The sequence below is a fragment of the Podarcis filfolensis genome, assembly GCF_964270895.1.
Source record: "Podarcis filfolensis genome assembly, chromosome: 7".
NCBI classification, from domain to species: domain Eukaryota; kingdom Metazoa; phylum Chordata; class Lepidosauria; order Squamata; family Lacertidae; genus Podarcis; species Podarcis filfolensis.
In genome coordinates, this window is record NC_139603.1 from 88,510,722 (window position 1) to 88,533,707 (window position 22,986).

The following is a 22,986-nucleotide window of genomic DNA, read 5'->3' on the forward strand; positions in this document are numbered from 1 at the left end:
GAGAAACGGGAGCTCACCCCGTCGCAGGGATTCAAACCGCTGACCTTCTGATTGGCAAGCCCTAGGCTCTGTTGTTTAGACCACAGCGCCACCCGCGTCCCCCTAAAAATAAGCCATGGGGTCAACAACTCCTGTCTTATTCCCTCCATCCCATTTGGGAACATCACTGCAAGGCCACTTACGCCCCCAGGAACAAGGCTATTTCGTTTCCTCCCGTGTTATAAATAGGACCCAGTGCACTTTTGGGGATTTCCGGAGTCTGACACAAGTTTCCAGAAACCATCACACCCAGAGACCTGGGTCACGTTAAGCAGCGATTGTTTCCAGCGCTGCACCACGAGGGAGACTCTTGGCACACGGCTGTTTCAAACTCTGTATCCGTGTGGATCTTTGTACGTTTGCTCCTACAGCAGCTGGCTTAGGGGCTTTGCAGCAAATAATTCTCAACCATTTCAAAAACAAACCAATTCCATGGGGTTTATACAGTATATACTGTATATACATTTTTGGAGGGGGTAGCAGCTATGAGACTTATTTTTTATTTTTTTTCCCCTTCTCTGCCGTCACTTCTCTGCCGTCACTTTGTTGTTGTTTTTTTAAAGAAATATTTATTAAATAAATATTTATATTTATTTATTTTACAAAGACAGATATACAAAAACACATAATAATAAAAATTAAAATGAAAAAAAAAGTAAAACGTACAGAAAAAACAAAAAGAAATTAAAAACAATTATTTTTCATATTTGACTTCCTCACACCTCCCCTTCTTGTATTCCCATTTAAATAATCAAATCAGCAAATCCTTACCCTCTTTCATTTATCTTATCTCTATAACTTAACATTTTATAACTCAGTATTTTCATCCATTATCAATTCATTTTTGCATATTCTTATTAACTTTGTTACTAATACCACTTATTTCCAATCCAACATCATTTTAATTATTATTTTTTTAAACCTATTTATGCCCTTCTTCCATATTCTGAAAGCATTACAGCTGGAAACCGCTTAATTTCTATCCAACATCATTCTAACATTCATTAATTTTGCAATATTTCTGTAGATAGTCTTTAAATTTCTTCCAATCTTCTTCCACCGCCTCTTCTCTCTGGTCCCGGATTCTGCCAGTCATTTCTGCCAGTCCCATATAGTCCTTCATCTTCATCTGCCATTCTTCCAAAGTGGGTAAATCTTGTGTCTTCCAGTGCTTTGCAATAAGTATTCTTGCTGCTGTTGTAGCGTACATAAAGAAAGTTCTATGCAGCTATGACACTTAAACCAACCTCAAACCTGTTTAAAAGTGAGGTGCCCTGTGTGCATCTGCAAAGGAGACAGAGGGCAGCCTGCGGCCGAAGTAACAAAACCCCAAAACTCTCGCCTTAACCTCCAGCCTGTTTGGTTTTCCTTCTCCTGCCTGCCTGTCCTCTGCCTTAGGGTAGTTTGATCTCATCCCTTCAAATTACAGCTGTCTGCCGACAAGGGGCCATTTAAACGCAAAGACTGCCCACCTTTCCAGCACGACTCTCATTATGCTCTTTGAAGCAGCCGCAGCCAGTGGGGTTATTATGGGGTGGTTTCCGGCTCTGCGGTCTTGGACTAGGAGACGGCTTGGAGGGTTGAGCTTTCTGCAGGAGCCAGAGGTCTGTGGGCACCACCTTCTGCGGGCGACTTTGGACTCTCCCAGGTGCCCAGAAATTGACCACCCTCCCCCCCCCAGCCCCACTAAAAAGGCACACACAAAAAAGGAGATTTCAGCTAAATATCGGGAAGAACTTTCCGACAGAAAGAGTCCTTTGACAGCGGAACAGACTCCCTTGAGAGATGGTGGACCAGGCTTGCTCAACCTCTGGCCCTCCAGATGTTTTTGGCCTACAACTCCCATGATCCCTAGCTAGCAGGACCAGTGGTCAGGGATGATGGGAGTTGTAGTCCCAAAACATCTGGAGGGCCGAGGTTGAGGAAGCCTGTGGTAGACTCTCCTTCCTCGGAGGTTTTTAAGCAGCTCAGCAGAAGAGCATCTCTTTTGCATGCTCCCTGACTGAAACCCTGGAGAGCTGCCAGTCCGTGTAGACAATATTGATCTAGGTGGAACAATAGTCTGGCTCAAAACGAGGCAGTTTCCTATTTTCCACCATGTGCGCAAATGTATAGTCATTTCCTGTTATCAATAACAACTCCACCAAATCATAAATGTGACACTTTTCTTGTACCTATGCTTAAGCTTTACATAGCATTGTACCTCTCGGGTTTTGTGGCTATAGAAATGCAATGCCAACCAAAGATGGTATTTCATGCATCCATTCACAAAAGACCCATAACAATAACTTGGTTAGTCTCTGAAGTATCACAAGACTCCTTGTTGTCTATGAGTACAGAAAGGGACGCCGTGCGCTGTATCCAACAGTCATCGCACTCAGAGTAAACTCATTGAAACTGATGGGTATGACTAGCTTAGGCCCATTGAGTTCAATGGGTCTACTCTGAATGTGGCTACAGCCCTGAAAAACCAGTGAGGAAAATAACTGAAATTTAATTATATTGTCTCTTGCACTCCTTCCCTGATCTTGCTAACTGGGACGTCGTCAAAGATTGCATAAATTCAGACGCAGATGTATGCCAAGCCTGTTTCCAAGTTTATGTTTTATGTCACTGATGGGATTGTGTGTGCTCTTAAAAAAAAATTATAAGCTTCACTGAGCAATGCAAAAGCACTGGGTGGGCGGAGGATAAGTTTTCTAATTATGTAAATTGATGATCTCATTGCAGACATGTTTATTTCATCATGTATCAATGCATACAAGTCAGACAGTCTTCTCTGTAAGCTAAATGCAGGTTCTTGCAATTCCATTCTCTGGAATCTCGCCCTGTGAAAGAATTCTGACTTGTGCGACTTTAAAAACAACACACACACACCCCTGCAGGATCTATTATATAATACAGAAGGTCTAATGTTGCCCTGCAAACACTGACTCCAAAACTTTGCAGCTAAGGATTAGGGTCCCTATACGTTTGAAGCATACCACTTTAAAATAATCATGGCTACCCCCAAGGAATTCTGGGAACTGTAGTTTGTTAAGGGTGCTGAGGCCCCTATTCCCCTCACAGAGCTATAATTCCCAGGGTTACCTGGGAAGAGGATTGACCATTAAACCACTCTGGGAATTGTAGTTCTGTGACAGGGAATAGGGGTCTCCTAACAGCTCTCAACACCCGTAACAAACTACAGCTCCCAGAATTCTTTGGGGGGAGCTATGACTATTTAAAGCGGAATGATACCACATTAAATGTATAGTGCATATGTTCACCAAGGTCGTTTTCAGCCATCTGATGACCTTAAAAGTATTAATTTCACTAAGGTAGCCATCACATTCCATCAAGGGCCGAGACTGCCTTCTTCCAATGGATGAAAATCATAATTTTGGCTGCAGTTAGAAGATCCATCACTAACTCCAAAATAACTTTCTTCAAAGCACCCTTCAAATATACTGGGGGGGGGGGGGACATGCAAGCGATTCTGATGTCTTTTCAAAATACTTTTCAACACTAATCCCCAAAATAATTTAACTTTATTCTAAATGTAAGAATTCAGGTTTGTATTCAGAATGAGCTGCAATGCCTACGAATATTTTAACCAACATATTCTGCAAAGTGCATAACCATCTCTCCTCGCCAAACTGTTCAAAGCGAAATTTCAAATTGCGGAATGTGGAATTTTACACTTTGACATATTTGTTGTCGTTGTTGTTTAGTCGTTTAGTCGTGTCTGACTCTTCGTGACCCCCTGGACCAGAGCACTCCAGGCACTCCTGTCTTCCACTGCCTCCCGCAGTTTGGTCAAACTCACGCTGGTAGCTTAGAGAACACTGTCCCACCATCTCGTCCTCTGTCATCCCCTTCTCCTTGCGCCCTCCATCTTTCCCAACATCAGGGTCTTTTCCAGGGAGTCTTCTCTTCTCATGAGGTGGCCAAAGTCTTGGAGCCTCAGCTTCAGGATCAGTCCTTCCAGTGAGCACTCAGGGTTGATTTCCTTCAGAATGGAGAGGTTTGATCTTCTTGCAGTCCATGGGACTCTCAAGAGTCTCCTCCAGCACCAGAATTCAAAAGCATCCATTCTTCGGCGATCAGCCTTCTTTATGGTCCAGCTCTCACTACTGGGAAAACCATAGCTTGAACTATACGGACCTTTGTCGGCAAGGTGATGTCTCTGCTTTTTAAGATGCTGTCTTTGACATATTAGCAGTATAAAAAGGGGGAGGGGAATTCAATTCCTGGCAGAGGTGAAACCTTGCCTTCATTTTCAGCAGAAAGCTACATTCCTCAACACAGTGAAAACCCTCTTTATCTCTCAGTGAACTTTCATGGGTGGGTAAAACAAGCATCAAAAGTTACAACCCCGTGGAAAGTTCTCCTGCGCGCAAGTCTATCCTGCACAGCTGAGAACTAGTAGATTGATGGATAGTCATTCCTGCATCGCAGCGGGTTTGAATTGGGTGACCCTTAGGTCAGAATCTCCTTTCTCGCAACTGTCATCTCACTACAAATTAAGTTCTCCCAACCAAAGTCACCGAGACGCCACCACACAGGGGCGCTGGGGTGGGGAGGGCATCAGAGCGATGTTAGCAGACTCGAAGTTATTGTCCCGTACAAACAGGCAGGAAACCAGGATTTCCAGCAACAAATTCCTTCTGCAGCTGGGCTCCGACAGATCGCAGCAGGTAGAGGGCAGGAAAGAGAATTAAGAGGCTGGCGGACCAGCTGGGAAAGGAGGGTGGGGAGAAACCGAATACGGGGGTCATGGCTACATGCCACCGTCTGTGTGGGTCCACACAGGGCCTTGCAGAGCCAGGAAGAGGCCTGGACCAGGTAGATAATGTGGCCCTCCCTTTTTTACCCTGGGGATAAAGGTAAAGGTAAAGGGACCCCTGACCATTAGGTCCAGTTGTGGACGACTCTGGGGTTGCAGCGCTCATCTCGCTTTATTGGCCAAGGGAGCCGGCGTACAGCTTCCGGGTCATGTGGCCAGCATGATTAAGCCGCTTCTGGCGAACCAGAGTAGTGCACGGAAACGCCGTTTACCTTCCCGCTGGAGTGGTACCTATTTATCTACTTGCACTTTGACGTGCTTTTGAACTGCTAGGTTGGCAGGAGCTGGGACCGAGCAACGGGAGCTCACCCTGTTGCGGGGATTCGAACCGCCAACCTTGTGATCGGCAAGTCCTAGGCTCTGTGGTTTAACCCACAGCGCCACCCGCGTCCCTGGGGATAACTGAAGTCTTATAAATAAGTAAGTATATAACGTAATTTTTTAATAATGTATTATAATTTTAAATACATTTTACAATAAAAACATTATTCATTTTAAAATGTATTATACAATTTTTAACAGTTACATAATGTATTTAAAAATCTATTTTTAAATAGACAGCTTTGACTATTATTTAGAATTATAATTAAAACTTCTCCGTCTTCTTATTCTACTCTTAAAAAAGATGTATGCTTGTGAGAAAGCCACTATTTCTCATAAGCCACTATTTCTTTAAAAAACATGGTTTCCACCAAATTTGATCCTCACTGAGCTATATGTACTCCTCGGGTGTAAGTAATATTCCTGGCCTAGTCAACAAAATTTTAAACAAATGGCCACATCTTCATCAATTTTTCATCATTAAAAAAAATAAATAAATACCGTCCACAGCAACATTTCCGGTGCTGTGGCTGTGCAGACCCTGCGCACTGACAGTGACACAGAAAGACCCCGGCACACTTCCTGGCGTCTCTGGTACAGCCAGGAAAGGCTCTTGTCTGAAACTCTCAGAGCGGACGCTATTGTCTGCAAGGCGGATGAGGGGCCTGACTCAGCGCAAGGCAGCCCTTGGATCGGGTGCGCTTTCGTCTCATCCCTTTTCTCTTTCCTTTTACAGTGGCACCTTGGTTCTCAAACTTAATCCGTTCCGGATGTCCGTTCCAAAACCAAAGCGTTCCAAAACCAAGACGTGCTTTCCCACGGAAAGTAATGCAAAACAGATTAATCCGTACCAGACGTTTGAAAACAACCCCTAAAACAGCAATTGAACATGAATTTCACTATCTAATGAGACCGTTGATCCATAAAACGAAAGCAATAAGCGATGTACCGCAGTCGCACAATCAATCCATCAGTAGCTGAACTGGGTTCCACACAGTCACAAAAGCTAAAAAAAAGAGCCGGAAAAACAAAAACGCAAAATAAATAGCAAAAACGGACCTCAGCGTAACACTCAAAACAGAAGTGTGGTACTCAAATCGGGAGCATTACACTCAAAATGGAGCACGTTTGGCTTCTGGAAAAGCTTCAAAAACCGGAACACATACTTCCAGGTTTGTAGTGTTTGGGTTCCAAGTTGTTTGAGTGCCAAGGCATTTGAGAACTAAGGTACCACTGTATAATTCTTTAATGACTGGGTTTTAGTAATACAAAACAGCCCCCTCCTCCTGCAGAGGAGTCATGGAATCATAGGGTCCCCCAAAGGTCATCCAGTCCACCCCCAGCAATACTAAAGCACAGCTGGCAGGCGGTCATCCAAGCTCTGCTGAGAAACCTCCAAGGAAGAAGAGGCCACCAATTTCATAGGCAGTCCGTTCCACCACCAAACAGTGCTTTAGAAGACTAAACACTGCCTTCCTAAGAAACCCACGAATCTGTCAGTTCAATCCATTAGGAAGCATTAAAATTCAAATCTATGAATTTCATAGCAGCCAGAAAGGTTTGCATTCTGCCGGGAGATGTCCCTGTATATCACCTTTGCTTGCTTAAAGAATGAAACGGTGCCAGTCTCCCACAAAAGAATATCCACACTTTGTTCCTTTAGCTGGAAGTCGACAGTTGTGAATTTTTCCACCATAGTGACCCGTCAAGCTGTCTTATGCCAGTTAGCTAACATGGCTCCCTTTGGGTCCTCCCGGTGTTGAGCAACCAGCTACAAGAAGATGCCCAGCAGGAGGTTTGAAATGACAATCTCAATTGCTCCATTTTAGCAATTTCTGCAAAGGCCAAGGTCCAAAACTTTTTCACAAGCCCTACGCATATGCCGGAACGACCCTGGTTCCTTAACCTTCTCTCCAAAGTAGCCTCAGATGAGATCTCTTCACCTGAAAGTCTCACAGGGGCTACCTACCATTTTTGTCCCATTTTCCATGCTTGCCCTTCTCACGGCTGGATGTGCGCGGCCAGACACACTGGCAGCGCAACCCGCTGGGAACTTCTCCTGCTCAAACAGGAGGGCTCTTGCACATTCCTTTTGAGAGATGGCACTGCAGAGCTTGCGCCCAAAATATCCTGTGGCACAGCTGTTTCAGAAGGCCTCTTTCATAGGAAGGAAGACTCAAGAAAATTGCATTGCTGTTGTTGTTTTTTGCTGGTGGCAGTGAAGACCTCACAGCCCAAAGGGAACATCCATCATGCTCAAACAATGGGGTTTTGCTGCTGCAAGAGATTGTTTATTTTTACATTTAAACCCCACTTTTTCTCCAAGAGCTCAAGGCAGCATGCTTCGATCTTGACTGCTTTCACAGACCTACACCCAGTAGAGATGTATGGAAGTGAGAGCTGGACCATAAAGAAGGCTGATCGCCAAAGAATGGATGCTTTTGAATTCTGGTGCTGGAGGAGACTCTTGAGAGTCCCATGGACTGCAAGAAGATCAAACTTCTCCATTCTGAAGGAAACCAGCCCTGAGTGCTCACTGGAAGGACAGATTGTGAAGCTGAGGCTCCAATACTTTGGCCACCTCATGAGAAGAGAAGACTCCCTGGAAAAGACCCTGATGTTGGGAAAGATGGAGGGCACAAGGAGAAGGGGACGACAGAGGACGAGATGGTGGGACAGTGTTCTCGAAGCTACCAGCATGAGTTTGACCAAACTGCGGGAGGCAGTGGAAGACAGGAGTGCCTGGCGTGCTCTGGTCCAGGGGGTCACGAACTAAACGACTAAACAACAACAACACACTCCCTACAGGCATGCATAACGAAAACCCAGCTGTCTGGAAAAGCTATCATCCACCCACAGCTCCAGTTTCAGCAAAGGAGGTTAAAGACATCAGGGGGCCACGACCTAGGAGGCCCTGTGGCGCCTCCTACTTGCCTTGGGGCAAAGAATCTCCCTTCCACGTTGGGGTCCATTTGACTGCCCTTTTAAAGAGGAAATCCCTGCCGGAGCCCAGAAGGGATTTGCCAGTCACACAGCTAATCTTTGAATAGCCCTGTGCCCTCCCAGCACCCGAGGGGCTGGCAGCTGCCAAAAACCAACGATTTATTTATCTAGCCACAAATAAAGTTCTCCTTTGTCCAACACGCAGGGAGCCGGCGGCCTCTGGGCAGGGCTGAGCCAATAGGCAGGGAAGGAGGCCGGGTAGAAAACATGAATGCAATTGAGGCTCATTGGCCTTGCGGAGCAGATTAGCCAAGGAGAAGAGGAAGAAGCAGCAGCAATAGATGGGTGTTTTTGCTGTGCACTTGTTCAGATCTGCACATGACATTCGGGGAGATTTAAAGGGTTATTATCACTGAAAAACACGGGTTGCTGTGTTTGATGCATAGCTGTCAACTTTCAGATTTGAAAATAAGGGGTCAGCAGCCTCAAAAATAAGGGGTCATAAGCCTCACCTGTCCCGGGGATAGTCTTCGGGATATCTAACAATCCAGGACAGCAGCAGGAAGCAGCGGGAAACGGCACTGGAATACGGGAATTTCCCGCAAAAAACGGGGAAGGTTGACAGCTATGGTTTGATGCTTGGGAATCAGAAGACTGAGTGGAAAAGGGAAACGTAAGAAAAGAAGAAACATGCAGGAATCACAGCTGGGTTAAGACAATTCAAGGTGTTGGCAATGGAGGTGTGCAGGAATAATACAGATAGATACGGAAGCCTTCCTTGAGCACAAACACAAGTCTGTTAATCTCCAGCTGATACCTACTAACAGCAAATTTGTCCCCAGGCTGGCCTTTAACCAAAGGAGCTCTCTGTTCTCCAGTTCCCCCGACATATTTGCAGAGAGCCTGCGCTAAGAGAGGAATCTCACCCGGCCGCGAATGGCTGCAGAGCTGGACGAGACCACAAACCCCCTCCAAAGCACGCTTGCCCTGGGTTATTTAATATATTTCTGGCAGCATCATGCTCTCTCCCTCCGCCCCTTGCTCACTCGCAAGGAGGTGGGGCAGGAGGGAGTGGGACGTGGGGCCACTCTCATCTCGAAGAGGATTTGGCAAAGGGACTCCTGGTGCAAAGAGCCTTAACGGGGAGTGAGTCACCCCACACCCCGCCCCCCGGCTGCAACAAGGGTGCTTCAGAGAGCACACACAGCCGCTTCCCTCGCGGATGTGGCGTCCAGAAGGGCACGACCCCAAAGCTTTTAGTTGGAAGCAGCAAGAGGGAGCTTCCGTTCTGCATTAGGAGGGACCGCAGCGCAAGCTGCAAGGGGCCGGCAGAGATTGCTTTTCCTGGAACTCTGACCCTGGGCGTTTGGATGCCTACGGCAGCAGCATCCCACCGCAACCACAGTGTTTCATCCCACGCGAAAGCCACGCCATCGTCAGGTCTCGGGAGGGGCAGGGGGAAGAGGGAAGAACCATAGAATCCTGGAATCGCAGAGTTGGAAGGGAACCCAAAGGTCATCTACCCCAACCCCCAGAACATTGGTATCACTTTAACTTACCGCGTTCCATCTTACCTCTCCTCCCTTTCGACTGTTGCCCATAGACTGGCCTTCACCAAAGCGAGGTTTAACGTTTTTCCCTCCAATGTCCTGAGACATAGGTTCTCAAAGGGCCAAGCCCCCGCCGTGTGCGAATGTGATAAGGTGACGCTGGAGTCGCTCCAGCACATTATGTTCACTTGCCCCTTGTTTAATGTGCCACAGGCAAATTTGTTGGGATCAATCATACAGAAACTAGAGGGTACCCCACCAAAATTCCACCTTGCCCAAATCTTGCAGGACAAGGATACCCACACGACCCTGAAGGTGGCTAGGTTCCTAGTTGCTGCCCTTTCCCAAAAGCGATGCCAAGGAGCACTACAAGCTAATTAAGGCGTAGTATGCCTTTCCATTTTATAGTATTTTATTGTTACAGTGGTGTTTTAGCGATTGCTTTTTTTCCCCCTACGGCACAAGCTGTTATTTATGTGTTGTTTTTACCTGTATGGGCCTATGGCCGTAATAAATGAAATTTCATACCCCAACCCCCAGGAAACTCAACTAAAGCATCCATGACAGGTGGCCATTAAAAAACCTCTCAGGCTTGCTTACCCTGAAGGCAGATGCCCGAGAGTGATGGGGTCTGCAGGCACTGCTGAGGACTAACTGAATGAGGTTTCTCATTCGGAAAACACCAGCGTGAAAAAGCAAGCCAGCGGGTAGTTCCTTGTCCCCTGAGGCATTCTCACCAGTTTAAAGCACAAGAGCGTCAGGCCATAAAGGATTTGGCAACCTAGAGATCCTAATAATTATTATTATTTATTATTTATACCCTGCCCATCTGGCTGAGTTTCCCCAGCCACTCTGGGCAGCTCCCAATCGGGTGTTAAAACAATACTGCATTAAATATTAAAAACTTTCCTAAACAGGGCTGCCTTCAGATGTCTTTTAAAGAAAAGATAGCTGCTTATTTCCTTCACATCTGGTGGGAGGGCGTTCCACAGGGCGGGCGCCACCACCAAGAAGGCCCTCTGTCTGGTTCCCTGTAACCTCACTTCTCGCAATGAGGGAACCGCCAGAAGGCCCTCAGAGCTGGACCTCAGTGTCCGGGCAAAACGATGGGGGTGGAGATGCTCCTTCAGGCAGACAGAACCGAGGCCGTTTAGGGCTTTAAAGGTCAGCACCAACAAAGATTAAAAATACATTAAAATGTCACACATTAAAAACTTCCCTGAACTAATTGCTTCTCTTTTTGTTTTACCACCAAGACCTGCAGTTTGGGAACCAGGTAGCCCACTTCAGTTGCTGACCCCTGTCTATCCTTTAAGTAGGGATGCGGGCAGTGCTGTGGTCTAAACCACCAAGCCTCTTGGGCTTGCCAATAGCAAAGTTGGTGGTTCGAATCCCTGCGTCAGCGTGAGCTCCCGTTGCTCTGCCCCAGCTTCTGCCAACCTAGCAGTTCGAAAGCACACCAGTACAAGTAGATTAAGAGGTACCGCTGCAGCGGGAAGGTAAATGGCGTTTCCATGCCCTCTGGCTTCCATCACGGTGTTCTGTTGTGCCAGAAGCGGTTTAGTCCTGCTGGCCACATGACCTGGAACGCTGTCTGTGGACAAACACTAGCTCCCTCAGCCTGAAAGCGAGATGAACGCCGCAACCTTATCCTTTTAGTGGCAGGCTAGGGGAAGGAGAGACCTGACTGGCTACAGAGCTCTTGAAATGGCACCACTAGGAACAGGTCAAGGCAAGCTTGGCTTGAGGAAAGTTTTGAGTGGCGTTTTGCTTGCCATCCCAGAATTTACAGTAGCGACCTCACTTACACACTGTGAGGAGAGGAATGCATTTTCTGCTTTCCCTCTCCTTTTCGGATTCCTTTCAAATCCTGAGTACCACATCTGTAAAGTTTTTAAAAAATTCTCTACAAACTCTACAACGGGTCACCTGGTCGCAGTCTTCCTCCTACTAGTGTGAGCTGAATTGTGTCCTTATTTTAAGTTGCGGTCTTTATTTCTAAATTTGCCCCACTTTGTTGAAATTTAGCATATGTAAATGTTATGCAAACCTGTGCCCTCCCCCTTTCCTCCCACTTAAAGGCACAGTGTGGCTTTCCAGATTGCAGTCTCTCCTAGCCACCCAGAACAGCAGGTCAGCTGCACACTTTGGCAAAGGTAAACAGGATTTCCAAAAGGCATTTGTGGACCTGCTCCATTTTGCCTTCCTACCGACTCCTCGGCTGCAAGCCCCCCTTTTCAAACCAGGCCTTTCTGATCTGCATCTTTATGTCACGTAGATCAAGTAGATCACGTTCCCAAGAAGGGAGAGGGAGCCCACTTGCAAGGAAACAAATCTTTCACCGAAACGACCCCTCTCTTCCTTTATAGCACAGGGCCTCCACCCTGCACCCTCACTTGCAGGAGTTAGACTCCTGGTGAGCCAAATGGGGTCCCCCCATATGGACTCCCCCAAATGGAGCCCCTGTTGCAAAGGGACAGGATTTGGCCTTGAAGAGTTTGCCCTGCTCCCTACCCGCTTCCCTTCCCTCGCTCCCTCTCCGCCGGGGATTATATCAGTTCTCTGGGAAGTCCGATTTGCCGGTTGTCAGTTTGATCTGACCTCCCTGTTGTAGGGCTGGTTCCCTCCCTGTTCCCCACTTGTACGGGGCAGCTTTTAATCCTCTCAACGCACCAAAGCAAAGGTCAGCCCTGCCCTCCCTCTCTTGATGTGCCTCTTAGGCAGAGAAGCATGCTGTGAGGGGAACAGGCAGAAGGATGCTCTACTGCAATGTGCTCTACGTGGGGCTACCTTTGAAGGTGACCCGGAAACTGCAATTAATCCAGAATGGGGCAGCTAGACTGGTGACTGCGGGCGGTTGCTGGGACCACATAACACCGGTCCTGAGAGATCTGCATTGGCTCCCAGTACGTTTCCGAGCACAATTCAAAGTGTTGGTGCTGACCTTTAAAGCCCTAAATGGCCTTAGTCATGTATACCTGAAGGAGCGTCTCCACCCCCATCGTCCAGCCCAGACACTGAGGTCCAGTTCCGAGGGCCTTCTGACTGTTCCTTCACTGCAAGAAGCCAGGTTACAAGGAACCAGGCAGAGGGCCTTCTCGGTGGTGGCACCCACCCTGTGGAATGCCCTCCCAGCAGATGTCAAATAAATAAACAACTATCTGACTTTTAGAAGACATCTGAAGGCAGCCCTGTTTAGGGAAGCTTTTAATATTTGATGAATTATTGTATTTTGATATTTTGCTGGGAGCCGCCCAGAGTAGCCAGGGAAACCCAGCCAGATGGGTGGGGTATAAATAATAAATTCTTATTATTATAAACTGCCTCCGACAGAGTCTGACCATTGGTCTGTCTAGCTTAGCTTTGCCCATGCCAGAGTAGCCAATAGGACGACAACTCCCATCATCCCTGACAATTGGTCATTTTGGCTGGTGTCCAATGGGGACTGTGGTCTGAAACATCTGGAGGGCAGAGAGTTGGCTACCCTTTCTTTGCACTGACCAGCAGCTGTTCTCCAGGTTTTCCACCTAGGGACATTCCTGGCCCTCCCTAGAGATGCTGCGGACTGCAGCTGGGACTTCTGTATGCAAAGCAGCTGCTCTAACACTGAGCTGCGGTCCTTGCCCTTGCTTCTAACCCTTCGCTTGCCAGTGAGCCTGCAGTTCTGTGTCCTGTTCTAGGCCAAGGATGTAGAGAAGCTGGAAGGCATACAGAGGAGGGCAACCAAGATGACCAAGGGTCTGGAAGCCAAGCCTGAAGAGGAACGGTTGAAGGAGCCGGAAATATTTAGCCTGGAAAAGAGGAGGCTGAGAGAAGAGAGGATGGCCATCTTCAGATATCTCAAGGGCTGTCACATGGAAGATGGAGCAAGCTTGTTTTCTCCTGCTCCGGACGGTAGGACTCGAACCCATGGCTTCAAGCTCCAAGAAAGGAGATTCCGACTCAGCATCAGGAATAACTCAAATAATTCAATATCTTCCCAAACCAATCCTCCTCTTTCTCACTGACCTCACTAACCTTGAGTAGCTTTGAACAATTTGGGGCAATTAAAATGTTAAAAGTTAAATAAACCTTGTGGAAGGAGGAGTGTTAAGGTATATACGGTCATTCCTCGGGATAAATACGCTTCAGGTTGAGCGCTTTCGAGTTGCACTCCGTGGTGACCTGGAAGTGACAGAGTGCGTTACTTTCGGGTTTTGCCGCTCGCGCATGCACAGACGTTCAAAATGACGTCATGCGCATGCACGGAAGTGGCGAAACGCAACCCACGCACGTGCAGACACGCTGTTGCGTCTTATGTTCTGTTCAGGATGCGAATGGGGCTCCGGAACGGATCCCGTTCGCATCCCGAGTTACCACTGTAGAAGTGTACATATGGTTAATTTGAATATGTTATTATTGAATATTATTGAATATGTATGTTATTGAATATGTATATGTAATGGCTTTAGGGGTTGCTTGTGCGTAAGTTACCGCCGCTCTGGGCTAGGTTGCCTGGTTAAACCGTTTCTGTCTGGACAGCCATCCACTCCGTGGCTGTTCAGTCGCTAGCAGAATCCGTCAGTGGGCATTTCTTGAACCTCTTCCAGCAAAGAAGTTCTTTGACGCCAAGTCGCCGCCTACCTTCCCTGCGCGGAAGTCTTCTGCGCAGGGTGGGTGTGGGCAGCGGAGGACCTGTGCTCTCCTCGCTGGTCTCCTGCGAAGAGTCCTGGAGCCTCCTCTCTGCTTCCCCCATCGGCCCCCTCTATCCCTGGTGTTGCGCTGATTTTCTTCCCCAGCCGGAGACCTGCCTCTCTCCCTGCTTGGCCCCTCTCCAGCATCGCTGTGGAGCCTCGCCTCCTCCTCTAGTTCCGATGGCAGTTCCCTGACAGTATATTATTGAATATTGTATACTCAATGTATCAGCCGCCTGGGGGGTTTCACTGTTTGTGTTTTGGTGTTTGGTAAAAAATAAAATATATATTAAAAAAATAAATCAGGAATAACTTTCTGAGAGCAAGAGCTCTTTGATGGTGAAACAGACTCCCACGAGAGGCTGTGGCTTCTCCTTCCTTAGAGGTCTTTAAGCAGAGGTTGGCTGGCCATCTGTCATGGATGCTTTAGCTGAGATTCCTGCATTGCAGGGGGCTGGACTAGATGACCCTCAGGGTCCCTTCCGACTCTATTATTCTACGATTCAACCCCCTCCTCCGTTGTTCTTAGCCCCGTGTCCCCAGTTTCTCTCCCCTCGCAGAGGCCACGCTGCCCTTCTGTGGCCCAACCTTGAGCCGTTAAGACGTTCTTGATCTCAACCAATGTCCTAGAAGTCAAGAGATGGGCAGGGTTTTCCCTTAAAGCTCATTCTAAGGAACTGGAGAGTCTGTTCTTTGATTTGTGGGAGATAAGGAAGCTGAGGAATTTTTGAGGCAGGAAAGCGAGAGCGCATCTGCAAGTACAAAAGGAGGCATTAGGGCCAGACGTTGTGAGCAAAGCACAACATCCTGTGCTGGAACAGCACATCTGTGAGACATCCCAGTGTGTCCCCCCAATTGGGGAGGGGGTCCACTCCTACCTACTTGGCTTGGGTTTGCAAAGATACGGCTAATATTGGATCAGGCCAATGGCCCACCTAGTCCGGCCTCCTGTTCCCACAGCTGGCCAACCAGATGCCATGGGGAAGACTTTAAGTGGGACCTGGGTGGAAATTAACAGGAGACTCAGGTGATGAGCTGCAATGTCTGGGAGACCAAAACTGGGTAACTTGCAAATAAAGAGGAAGGTGTTGTTCAGAGATCAGCTGCCTTCATGGGTGGCACTGTGGTCTAAACCACTGAGCCTCTTGGTCTTGCCGATCAGAAGGTCGGCGGTTCGAATCCCTGCGATGGGGTGAGCTCCCGTTGCTCGGTCCCAGCTCCTGCCAACTTAGCAGTTCCAAAGCACACCAGTGCAAGTAGATAAATAGGTACCGCTGCGGCGGGAAGGTAAACAGCGTTTCCGTGCACTCTTGTTTCTGTCATGGTGTTCCATGCGCCAGAAGCGGTTTCGTCATGCTGGCCACAGGACCTGGAAAGGCTGTTTGAATACAAACACCGGCTCCCTTGGCCTGAAAGCGAGATGAGTGCTGGAACTCCATAGTCGCCTTTGACTGGACTTAACCATCCAGGGGTCCTTTACCTTTATCCTCATGGGTCAGGTAAGGGAATCTTTCCAGAAAGATAATGGTGGATCCAGAAACTGTATGAAATAAAGGGGAGTTATGTTCCAAGAAGAGGAGCTGCTTGGCTACAGGTCTCCCCTGGTCCCAAACCGCTGAATAGAACCAGGTTGGCAAAAGGTGATTTGTGCTGCCATTTTTTTAACTGCTGCACTTACTTTTTTATTTTCACAAATTTTTTGCTTTACATTTTTGTGGGGTATCATCATCATCATCATCACCATTATTATTTCACTTGAATAATCACTTGCTACATATGGACCCTCGAAGTGTCTTACAAAATGTGAAGAGCACATTTAAGGAATATTTGAAAAAATATGTTAATATTTAAATCTTAGAATAGCTTTGGAAGTGGATATAAGCTGTAGGGTTAGAAGCAGAAGGTAGTGTATTTTAAAATAGTATTATTTGTAAGTGATAAAATGTGAAGTTTTTTATGGTTAAAGTAAGTGTGATTAAAAAAAAGGTGGTTAGAAATTATGGTATATGTAAACTGCTAAAGGGACAGGAGGTAAAATGAAAATCAGAGAGATGGGACTTGGGGAAGCCCACTTAACAATGTTTAGAAAAATAAGGATAAGACAAGAATCTGTTTGTATTGTTTGTTTTTCTGTTTGTGTTCTTTATTTGTATTATAAAATGAATAATTATTTTTTTGAAAAAAACAAGATGTGAAGAGGACTGTCCTGACTCCCGCCCAAATATGTAAAGAAAGGCTTTTACTTGTGAGTAAGAGAGAGGTCTTTACTCAGGCTAGTAATGGTACAGTCTGGGCAATAAGCACACTGCTTAGGAGTCGCGATTCAGAAGTTCTGGAGCGGGCAAGAAGTTCAGAATCGGACGGAAGCAATGAAGATGTCCCAATGAGTTTCCCTGTATCTCATACCAGCTTTTACAGATGAGGTGGGACGAGAATCTCTACTCTTGTGGGGATGCCAAGAGTGTCAGCATTGCTGTCTCCAGGTCAGGCGGGAGAGCTGGCATCCCTATTCCCCTTCCAAAAGTGACTGAAGTCAGGATAGAAAGGGGAGACAGCCGCTCCCAGGTTCCCCCATTCCCTAACCTTCCTTCTCCTGCGCCACAGTCTGCCCGATCTTGACAACACTGTGAGGCTCATGATAGGAATAAACACGAATGAACAGTATATCACAACAACGTACAAAACGCACCAGATAAAACAGCAGTAGAGACAGCAAAATCATCACAAGCCCTCAAATATCTGGGAGAACAGGTATTTTTACACCTGGTTCCCAAAAGCATGTTAGAGATGGCACCTATCAGGCCTCACTGAAGTGAGAGCATCAAAGGGAATGCCTGTGAAAGGGACTCAACTGTAGGGCCCAAGTAGATGCCAGCCAAAAAATGGTGCTCCAAAAATATTGGGGTTCTGAACCGTACAGGGATTTATTGGTCGAAACCAACGCCTTGAACTGGGCTCAGATATGTACCAGCAGCCAGTGCAACTGTGCCAGGACTGGTCCTTATATCATCAGATCCCCTGGAGCCCACCAGCAGTTGGTTGGCCACGTTCTGCACTAGCTGAAGTTCCCAAACAGTCTTCAAAGGCAGCCCCACATAAAGCCCACTGCAGCAGTCCAATCTTGGGGCTACCACAGTGTAGACTACTGCAGCCGGGTCATCCCTGTCCAGATAGGGTCGTAACTGAGCCACCAGCCGATGCTGGCGGAAGGCGCTCTGGTCTCAAGCGACCTGATGGGGCATCAGAAACAACAAGGCATAACTGGAGCTGACTAGGTGCCTGAGTTTTTATGTATAAAATTGCGTTACACAAACACACGCTCGCACTCTGCTCCTTCTGGAGAAAGTCTACAAAACGAACAGCAGTGTCAGGAATTGGTTCCATCTCCCAATAAACTGAGGCAGCGGTTCTCAACCTATGGGTCCCCAGATGTTGTTGGACTACAACTCCCATCATCCCTGAGCTCTGGCCTTGCTAGCTAGGGGTGATGGGAATTGTTGTTCAACAACATCTGGGGACCCACAGGTTGAGAAAGGCTGAACTAAGGCGTCCTCAGAAGCCAGAAGATCTCCACTCAACCTACTGTGGCCTTCATAGTAACAGCTTCCAGAACAGCCGCACCTGTGTCATCAGATCCCACAAGGTTTGACTGACTCAACAACACTTCCCTGCCCATTGCCAGCGCCCTCACAACTCCCTGGTGTGCCAGTCCTGGTGGCCAGGTTTCCCCAAGGACACATGTGCAACATCGTAAGGATACATGGCTGCTAAGACTGGGGTTGCCAAGATCCTCCCAGGGTTAGAAATTCGCCAGGCGCATTTTGCACCTGGCTATGGGCCAATTGCGACCAAGTGACGATGCCCGGGCACCAGGATGGCTCCTGACGTCTCCACCATCTGGAGGTGCATGCTTGGGGGTCCTTGGACTGTTTTCACACACAAATACCACACCCTGCAGAATTCTACCCGTTAAATATTTTATCTGCACAATCAGGAACCCAAAAGTCGTATTGAAAAAGCTGTCTGGCCCCAAATTAGCAACCAGGCATTCTGTTTTAACGACTGTAACCCTGGTTTAAGGAGGCAGTTGGCACCTAGCTAATCCATCTGAGTTTCTAACACTGCGTCCTCTACTCGCTAACCTGGGCCAGGGGGTCAGAGTGCGGCCCAGCGCAGAGCACATTTGAGCAAACTCCACAGTAGTTCCCTCTCGGCAAAGACCCGTGGAGTCTTCTCCAGCATCTTGCACCAGACCCCATGTTCTCGGTCCACCCCACCTCCTCTTCCCCCCACCGCCCCAAACCATAGCGCCCCAAACCACGGCAGGCCCCCGGCCAACTCACCATCCCCTTCCACCTTCTCTGGGGTGCGGCTCCAGACAACCTGCCTGCTTTTCAAGCGGACTTGGAAGTTCCTCCGCTCGGGCCTCTGGGATTTCTTCTGGTAGAAGAGGGTGAGGACAGTGCCCGTCTCCAAGCGCTTGAGGACCCCGGACATGTCTCCTGCCCCGGCCGCCTCCGTCTCAGAGGGGTCCTCCAGGAAGCCATTGAGGAAACTGTTCAGCCTGGACAGAGACATCCTTCTCACTGCATGGCCTTTGGTGGCGTGCAAAGCCCTCAAAGCCACAGAAAATCCTCTCCCCCTTTTTTAGCGGAGGGGAGCTCAAGACGCTGCTAAAATCCTGCTGTGATATATAATATTCCTTGCTGGCAATTGCATATATATATATATTAGAAACCTCTATCTATTTCTCTGTCTCGAAGCTGCGACAGGATCTCCTTCGATTCGGTGTCTCCTTCTGGAACCTTCAAGGGATGGAAAACCAGATTTGGGGGGCTGAAAAGGGAGATGTCCCCCCGAAAGCTGATGGAAGAGGCTTCTCCAGCTGCGAGGTTCAAGCCCGGCTCAGAGCGATCCAGCCCAGCTGGGATTCTGGCCCAGAAAGGAATGGAGGTGGGGGAAATCTCGCCATAGCTTTGGGGCTGGAGAGGGGATGAGACTTTGGTGCCCTCTCTGGGCAGAAGCCCCGGGCAAGCCCCACCCGAGGTGGGCTTTGCAGGGATGGAGGAAGCGGGTGGTGCACCCAAGCAGGCAGCGCCCCTCCTGCCCCAGGGACCCGGGTGGCAGCCCCCGGCCACCCCATCCACTCACATCTGCCAAGGGTCTTCTGTGGGGTGCAGAGATCTTCTCAAAAAGAAGCAGAATCCCCAGATCCCAAAGGCCAGGAGGCTCCTCTGCAAACGCTCCTCTGCCCCACACCCAGGAAGGGAAACGCGCTCGGGGAGCCTTGGCAGGGTGGTCTATGGGGCGGACCCCTTCTTGTCCCCTTTCTGGTCCTCTTCTCCTGCTCCCTTTCCTCGCTCTTCTGCTCCTCCTCGCCTTATTTCTCCGCTGATTAATTGCAGCCTGCTGCTGAAATGGACGCCCAGAGGAAACTGCAATCGCACATGGCCGGAAAGAGACCAGAAAGGAATTTAGGAGGGGGAAAAAAAATAAATAAATCCTGGATCTTACAGAAAGCAAAATAGGAAAGTGCGGGGGGGGGGGGGGAGGCTGGAAAGGTGGAGGAGGGCGACACCTAGAGGCGGAAAGAGGGCATGGCAGGGGAGGGGTTGCGGTAACACACCAAGGTGGGTCCAGATGCGCAGCCCAGATGTTTTGCACTACAAATCCCATCTGCCCCTGCGCCAGCTGATCGGACTTGTAGTCCAAGCAGCTGGAGGACACTAGGTTGTCAAAAGGCCTCCCCAGAGAGAGAGGCGCCTGAACCTTACTTTAAGTTGCTGCTGTTGTTATTTATTTTAATTGCCTTTTTTCTGCTCCAAGTAAACGTCTTTTTTTGTTCTCCCAGGCTTTTATAAACCTGCATTCTTAAAATGGCTTGGAAATGGTCCTGCTGCAATTGTTTCATAAAATTTCTAAAATTGTGCATTTTATCTTTGCGGGTCACCTAGAACACTGTTACTGGGCAGCTAATCTTAAAAATCAGAATAATATCAATTTAAAAAATAATAATAAAATGGCAGAGGAGCGTAGAAGGTGCTCCTTCTGCACCTTTATTGATTACATAAAATTTATACACTGTTTCACTGTAAAAGAAAACAACAACGAAAACACCTGAAAGTGGTTTACGAAAAAGATAAAGCAATTAAATTATCAATAAGAAAAATAAACAACAATAATTTAAGACTTTAGAAAATTTAAAATAACAGACTAAAATCCGATTAAATATTGAATCAACTTTCTAGACATCTGGGCAGGCTCGTCTAAACAAAAATGTTTTTAGGAGGCATTGAAAAGAGCGAAGGGGCCTGCTGCCACACTAAAAGATCAAGATGTGGAACGGGTATTGTGTGCCACCTGCAAGTGCCAGTTCCACCAGCTGAAGCCAAATTATAGGTACATGCCAGCATACAGGTGGGAGTATCTACAAACAGAACAATTTTGGAAGGAAGTTTTTAATTTTAGCCATTATGGCAAACTCCTGCATCCTGCACACACACACCCCAAATCCACTCTCCTATACTTTATATTATTTGTAGTTTCTGTTTATTGGTAAACAATATCCTTGCCACAGTGACTATACATGAAACTTTAACCGGGCCATTCATATAAATTAACAACAGGACTGGGTCATACCAGATCCTATATCCAAAACTCTTTTCCAAGCTGGTGTGGGGAGGCAGAACCCAATGTGGGCTGCCTTTTTGAATTGGAGGCTGCAGTAATGGGAGAATCTGGACCCTTTTGGAGTTTAATGCTGCGAACTTCTCCACTGCAGGTTCAGGTTGTACAGCCATACCTCAGGTTACAGATGCTTCGGGTTGTGTTTTTTCGGGTTGCGGACCGCCAAAACCTGGAAGTACTGGAATGGGTTACTTCTGGGTTTTGGCGCTCACGCATGCGCAGAAGTGCTAAATTGCGCTTCGCGCATGCGCAGAAGCGCCGGATCACAACCAGCGCATGCGCAGACATGCTGCTGCGGGTTGCGAACGTGCACCCTGCGTCCACTGTATATGTGTGTGAATAAAATTACAAAAACAACAAAAATATCCAACAGTGAACCATACTGTTATGGATTTGTAGCTGCCAAGACCCATAATTCCTGGGTTTAGTAAGTGTTAGAGTTAAATCAAAGCTTGGACAGATAAACCGGAAGATAAAAGCTGGACGGATGGGCCATTTGCAGGGAACAAAGACAAGGAGATAGGCTGTCAACAAAGCCAAACCAGAAAATGGGGTGGAGTCCCTTCCTGAGCCCTGAGATAATCAATCAAAAGGCAATGTCAGTGTTTCATTAGGAGGACTTTTTAGGATTTCAGTTTTTGCCCGGTGTTTAAAGATCTACCATGATGGCGTCCAGTAAGCCTCCTTGGGGAGAGCATTCCACAAACGGGGAGCCACTGCAGAAAAGGCCCCGTTCTCGTGTTGCCGCCCTCCGGACCTCTCACGGAGGAAGCGCATGAAGGGCCTCAGATGCTGATCACAGGGGGCAGGGCACTTCCTCTGAGGAGAGGTGGCCCTTGAGGTACTGGGTTTCTGAGCAGCTGCTTTGCAAGTGGGGGTGGGTGGGTGGGTGTCTTGCAAGCAGGAGGTCTTACATCTGCCTTGCAATCCCCCCAGGCATCTCCATGTAGGGATGGGAGCGACTCCAGCCTGAAATCTTGGAGAGACGCTGCCAGTCAGTGTGGACAATTTTGAACTATGTAATTAAAAAACCCCAAAACCAATATTTATATACTGCTCTCAGGCTGGATGGGTCCATGGTCTGAGTCAGTAGAAGGAAGGTTCCTATGTGCCTATAAGGCTTTGCAGGTCAAAAGAAGGATTTTGAATTGGTATGGAGGAGAGGGATGTGGGTGGCGCTGTGGGTTAAACCACAGAGCCTAGGACTTGCTGATCAGAAGGTTGGTGGTTCGAATCCCCGCGACGGGGTGAGCTCCCGTTGCTCGGTCCCTGCTCCTGCCCACCTAGCAGTTCAAAAGCATGTCAAAGTGCAAGTAGATAAATAGGTACCACTCCAGCGGGAAAGTAAACGGCGTTTCCGTGCGCTGCTCTGGTTCACCAGAAGCGGCTTAGTCATGCTGGCCACATGACCCGGAAGCTGTACGCCGGCTCCCTCGACCAGTAAAGTGAGATGAGCGCCGCAACCCCAGAGTCGTCCACGACTGGACCTAACAGTCAGGGGTCCCTTTACCTTTATGGAGGAGAGGTAGTCTTGGCAGCTGCGACTTTCCAGGATGGGGGGGGGGGGCAAGAAGAGAGCAGCGTGCTCTCTTTTCAGCCCAGCAGTCATGAAGATGTGGAGGTCTCCAGCGCATTTGCCACAGTGCGCCAGAGATTCTAGCCTGGGGGCAGCCGCTAACTCTTCTTGCGCAGGAACCTGCTGTCCCTGCCCTCCTTCCCCAAATATTATTCCCACCAGGAAAATGTGATGCACATTTGACAAATGAAAGGAGCCTTTCCTTTGGGACTGCAGGCGGCAGCTTCTCCTGGAAAAGGAGCCCCCACTTGTAAGCCAACTGATGCTGCTTCCCTTGGGCACAGGCTCTTCTGCGAACGCTGGCGTCAGCAAAAAATTCAATTTCAAACTTCATTTGCCCTTGGGAACAATCTCTCTCTCTCCCTTTTC

General features: G+C 48.1%; 1 protein-coding gene across 1 annotated transcript in view; it reads right to left on the bottom strand.

Annotated features, from left to right (window-relative positions):
* LOC310766042 (1-phosphatidylinositol 4,5-bisphosphate phosphodiesterase gamma-1-like) overlaps positions 1-19,850 on the bottom strand; it is a 94,498-nt gene extending 74,648 nt beyond the window's left edge. The window contains exon 1 of the mRNA XM_083621843.1: positions 18,698-19,850. Within this exon, the coding sequence (XP_083477969.1) occupies positions 18,698-18,932 (235 nt within the window). The 5' untranslated portion in view covers positions 18,933-19,850. The remainder of the gene's footprint in view (positions 1-18,697) is intronic.
* Between the last annotated feature and the right edge of the window lie 3,136 nt (positions 19,851-22,986).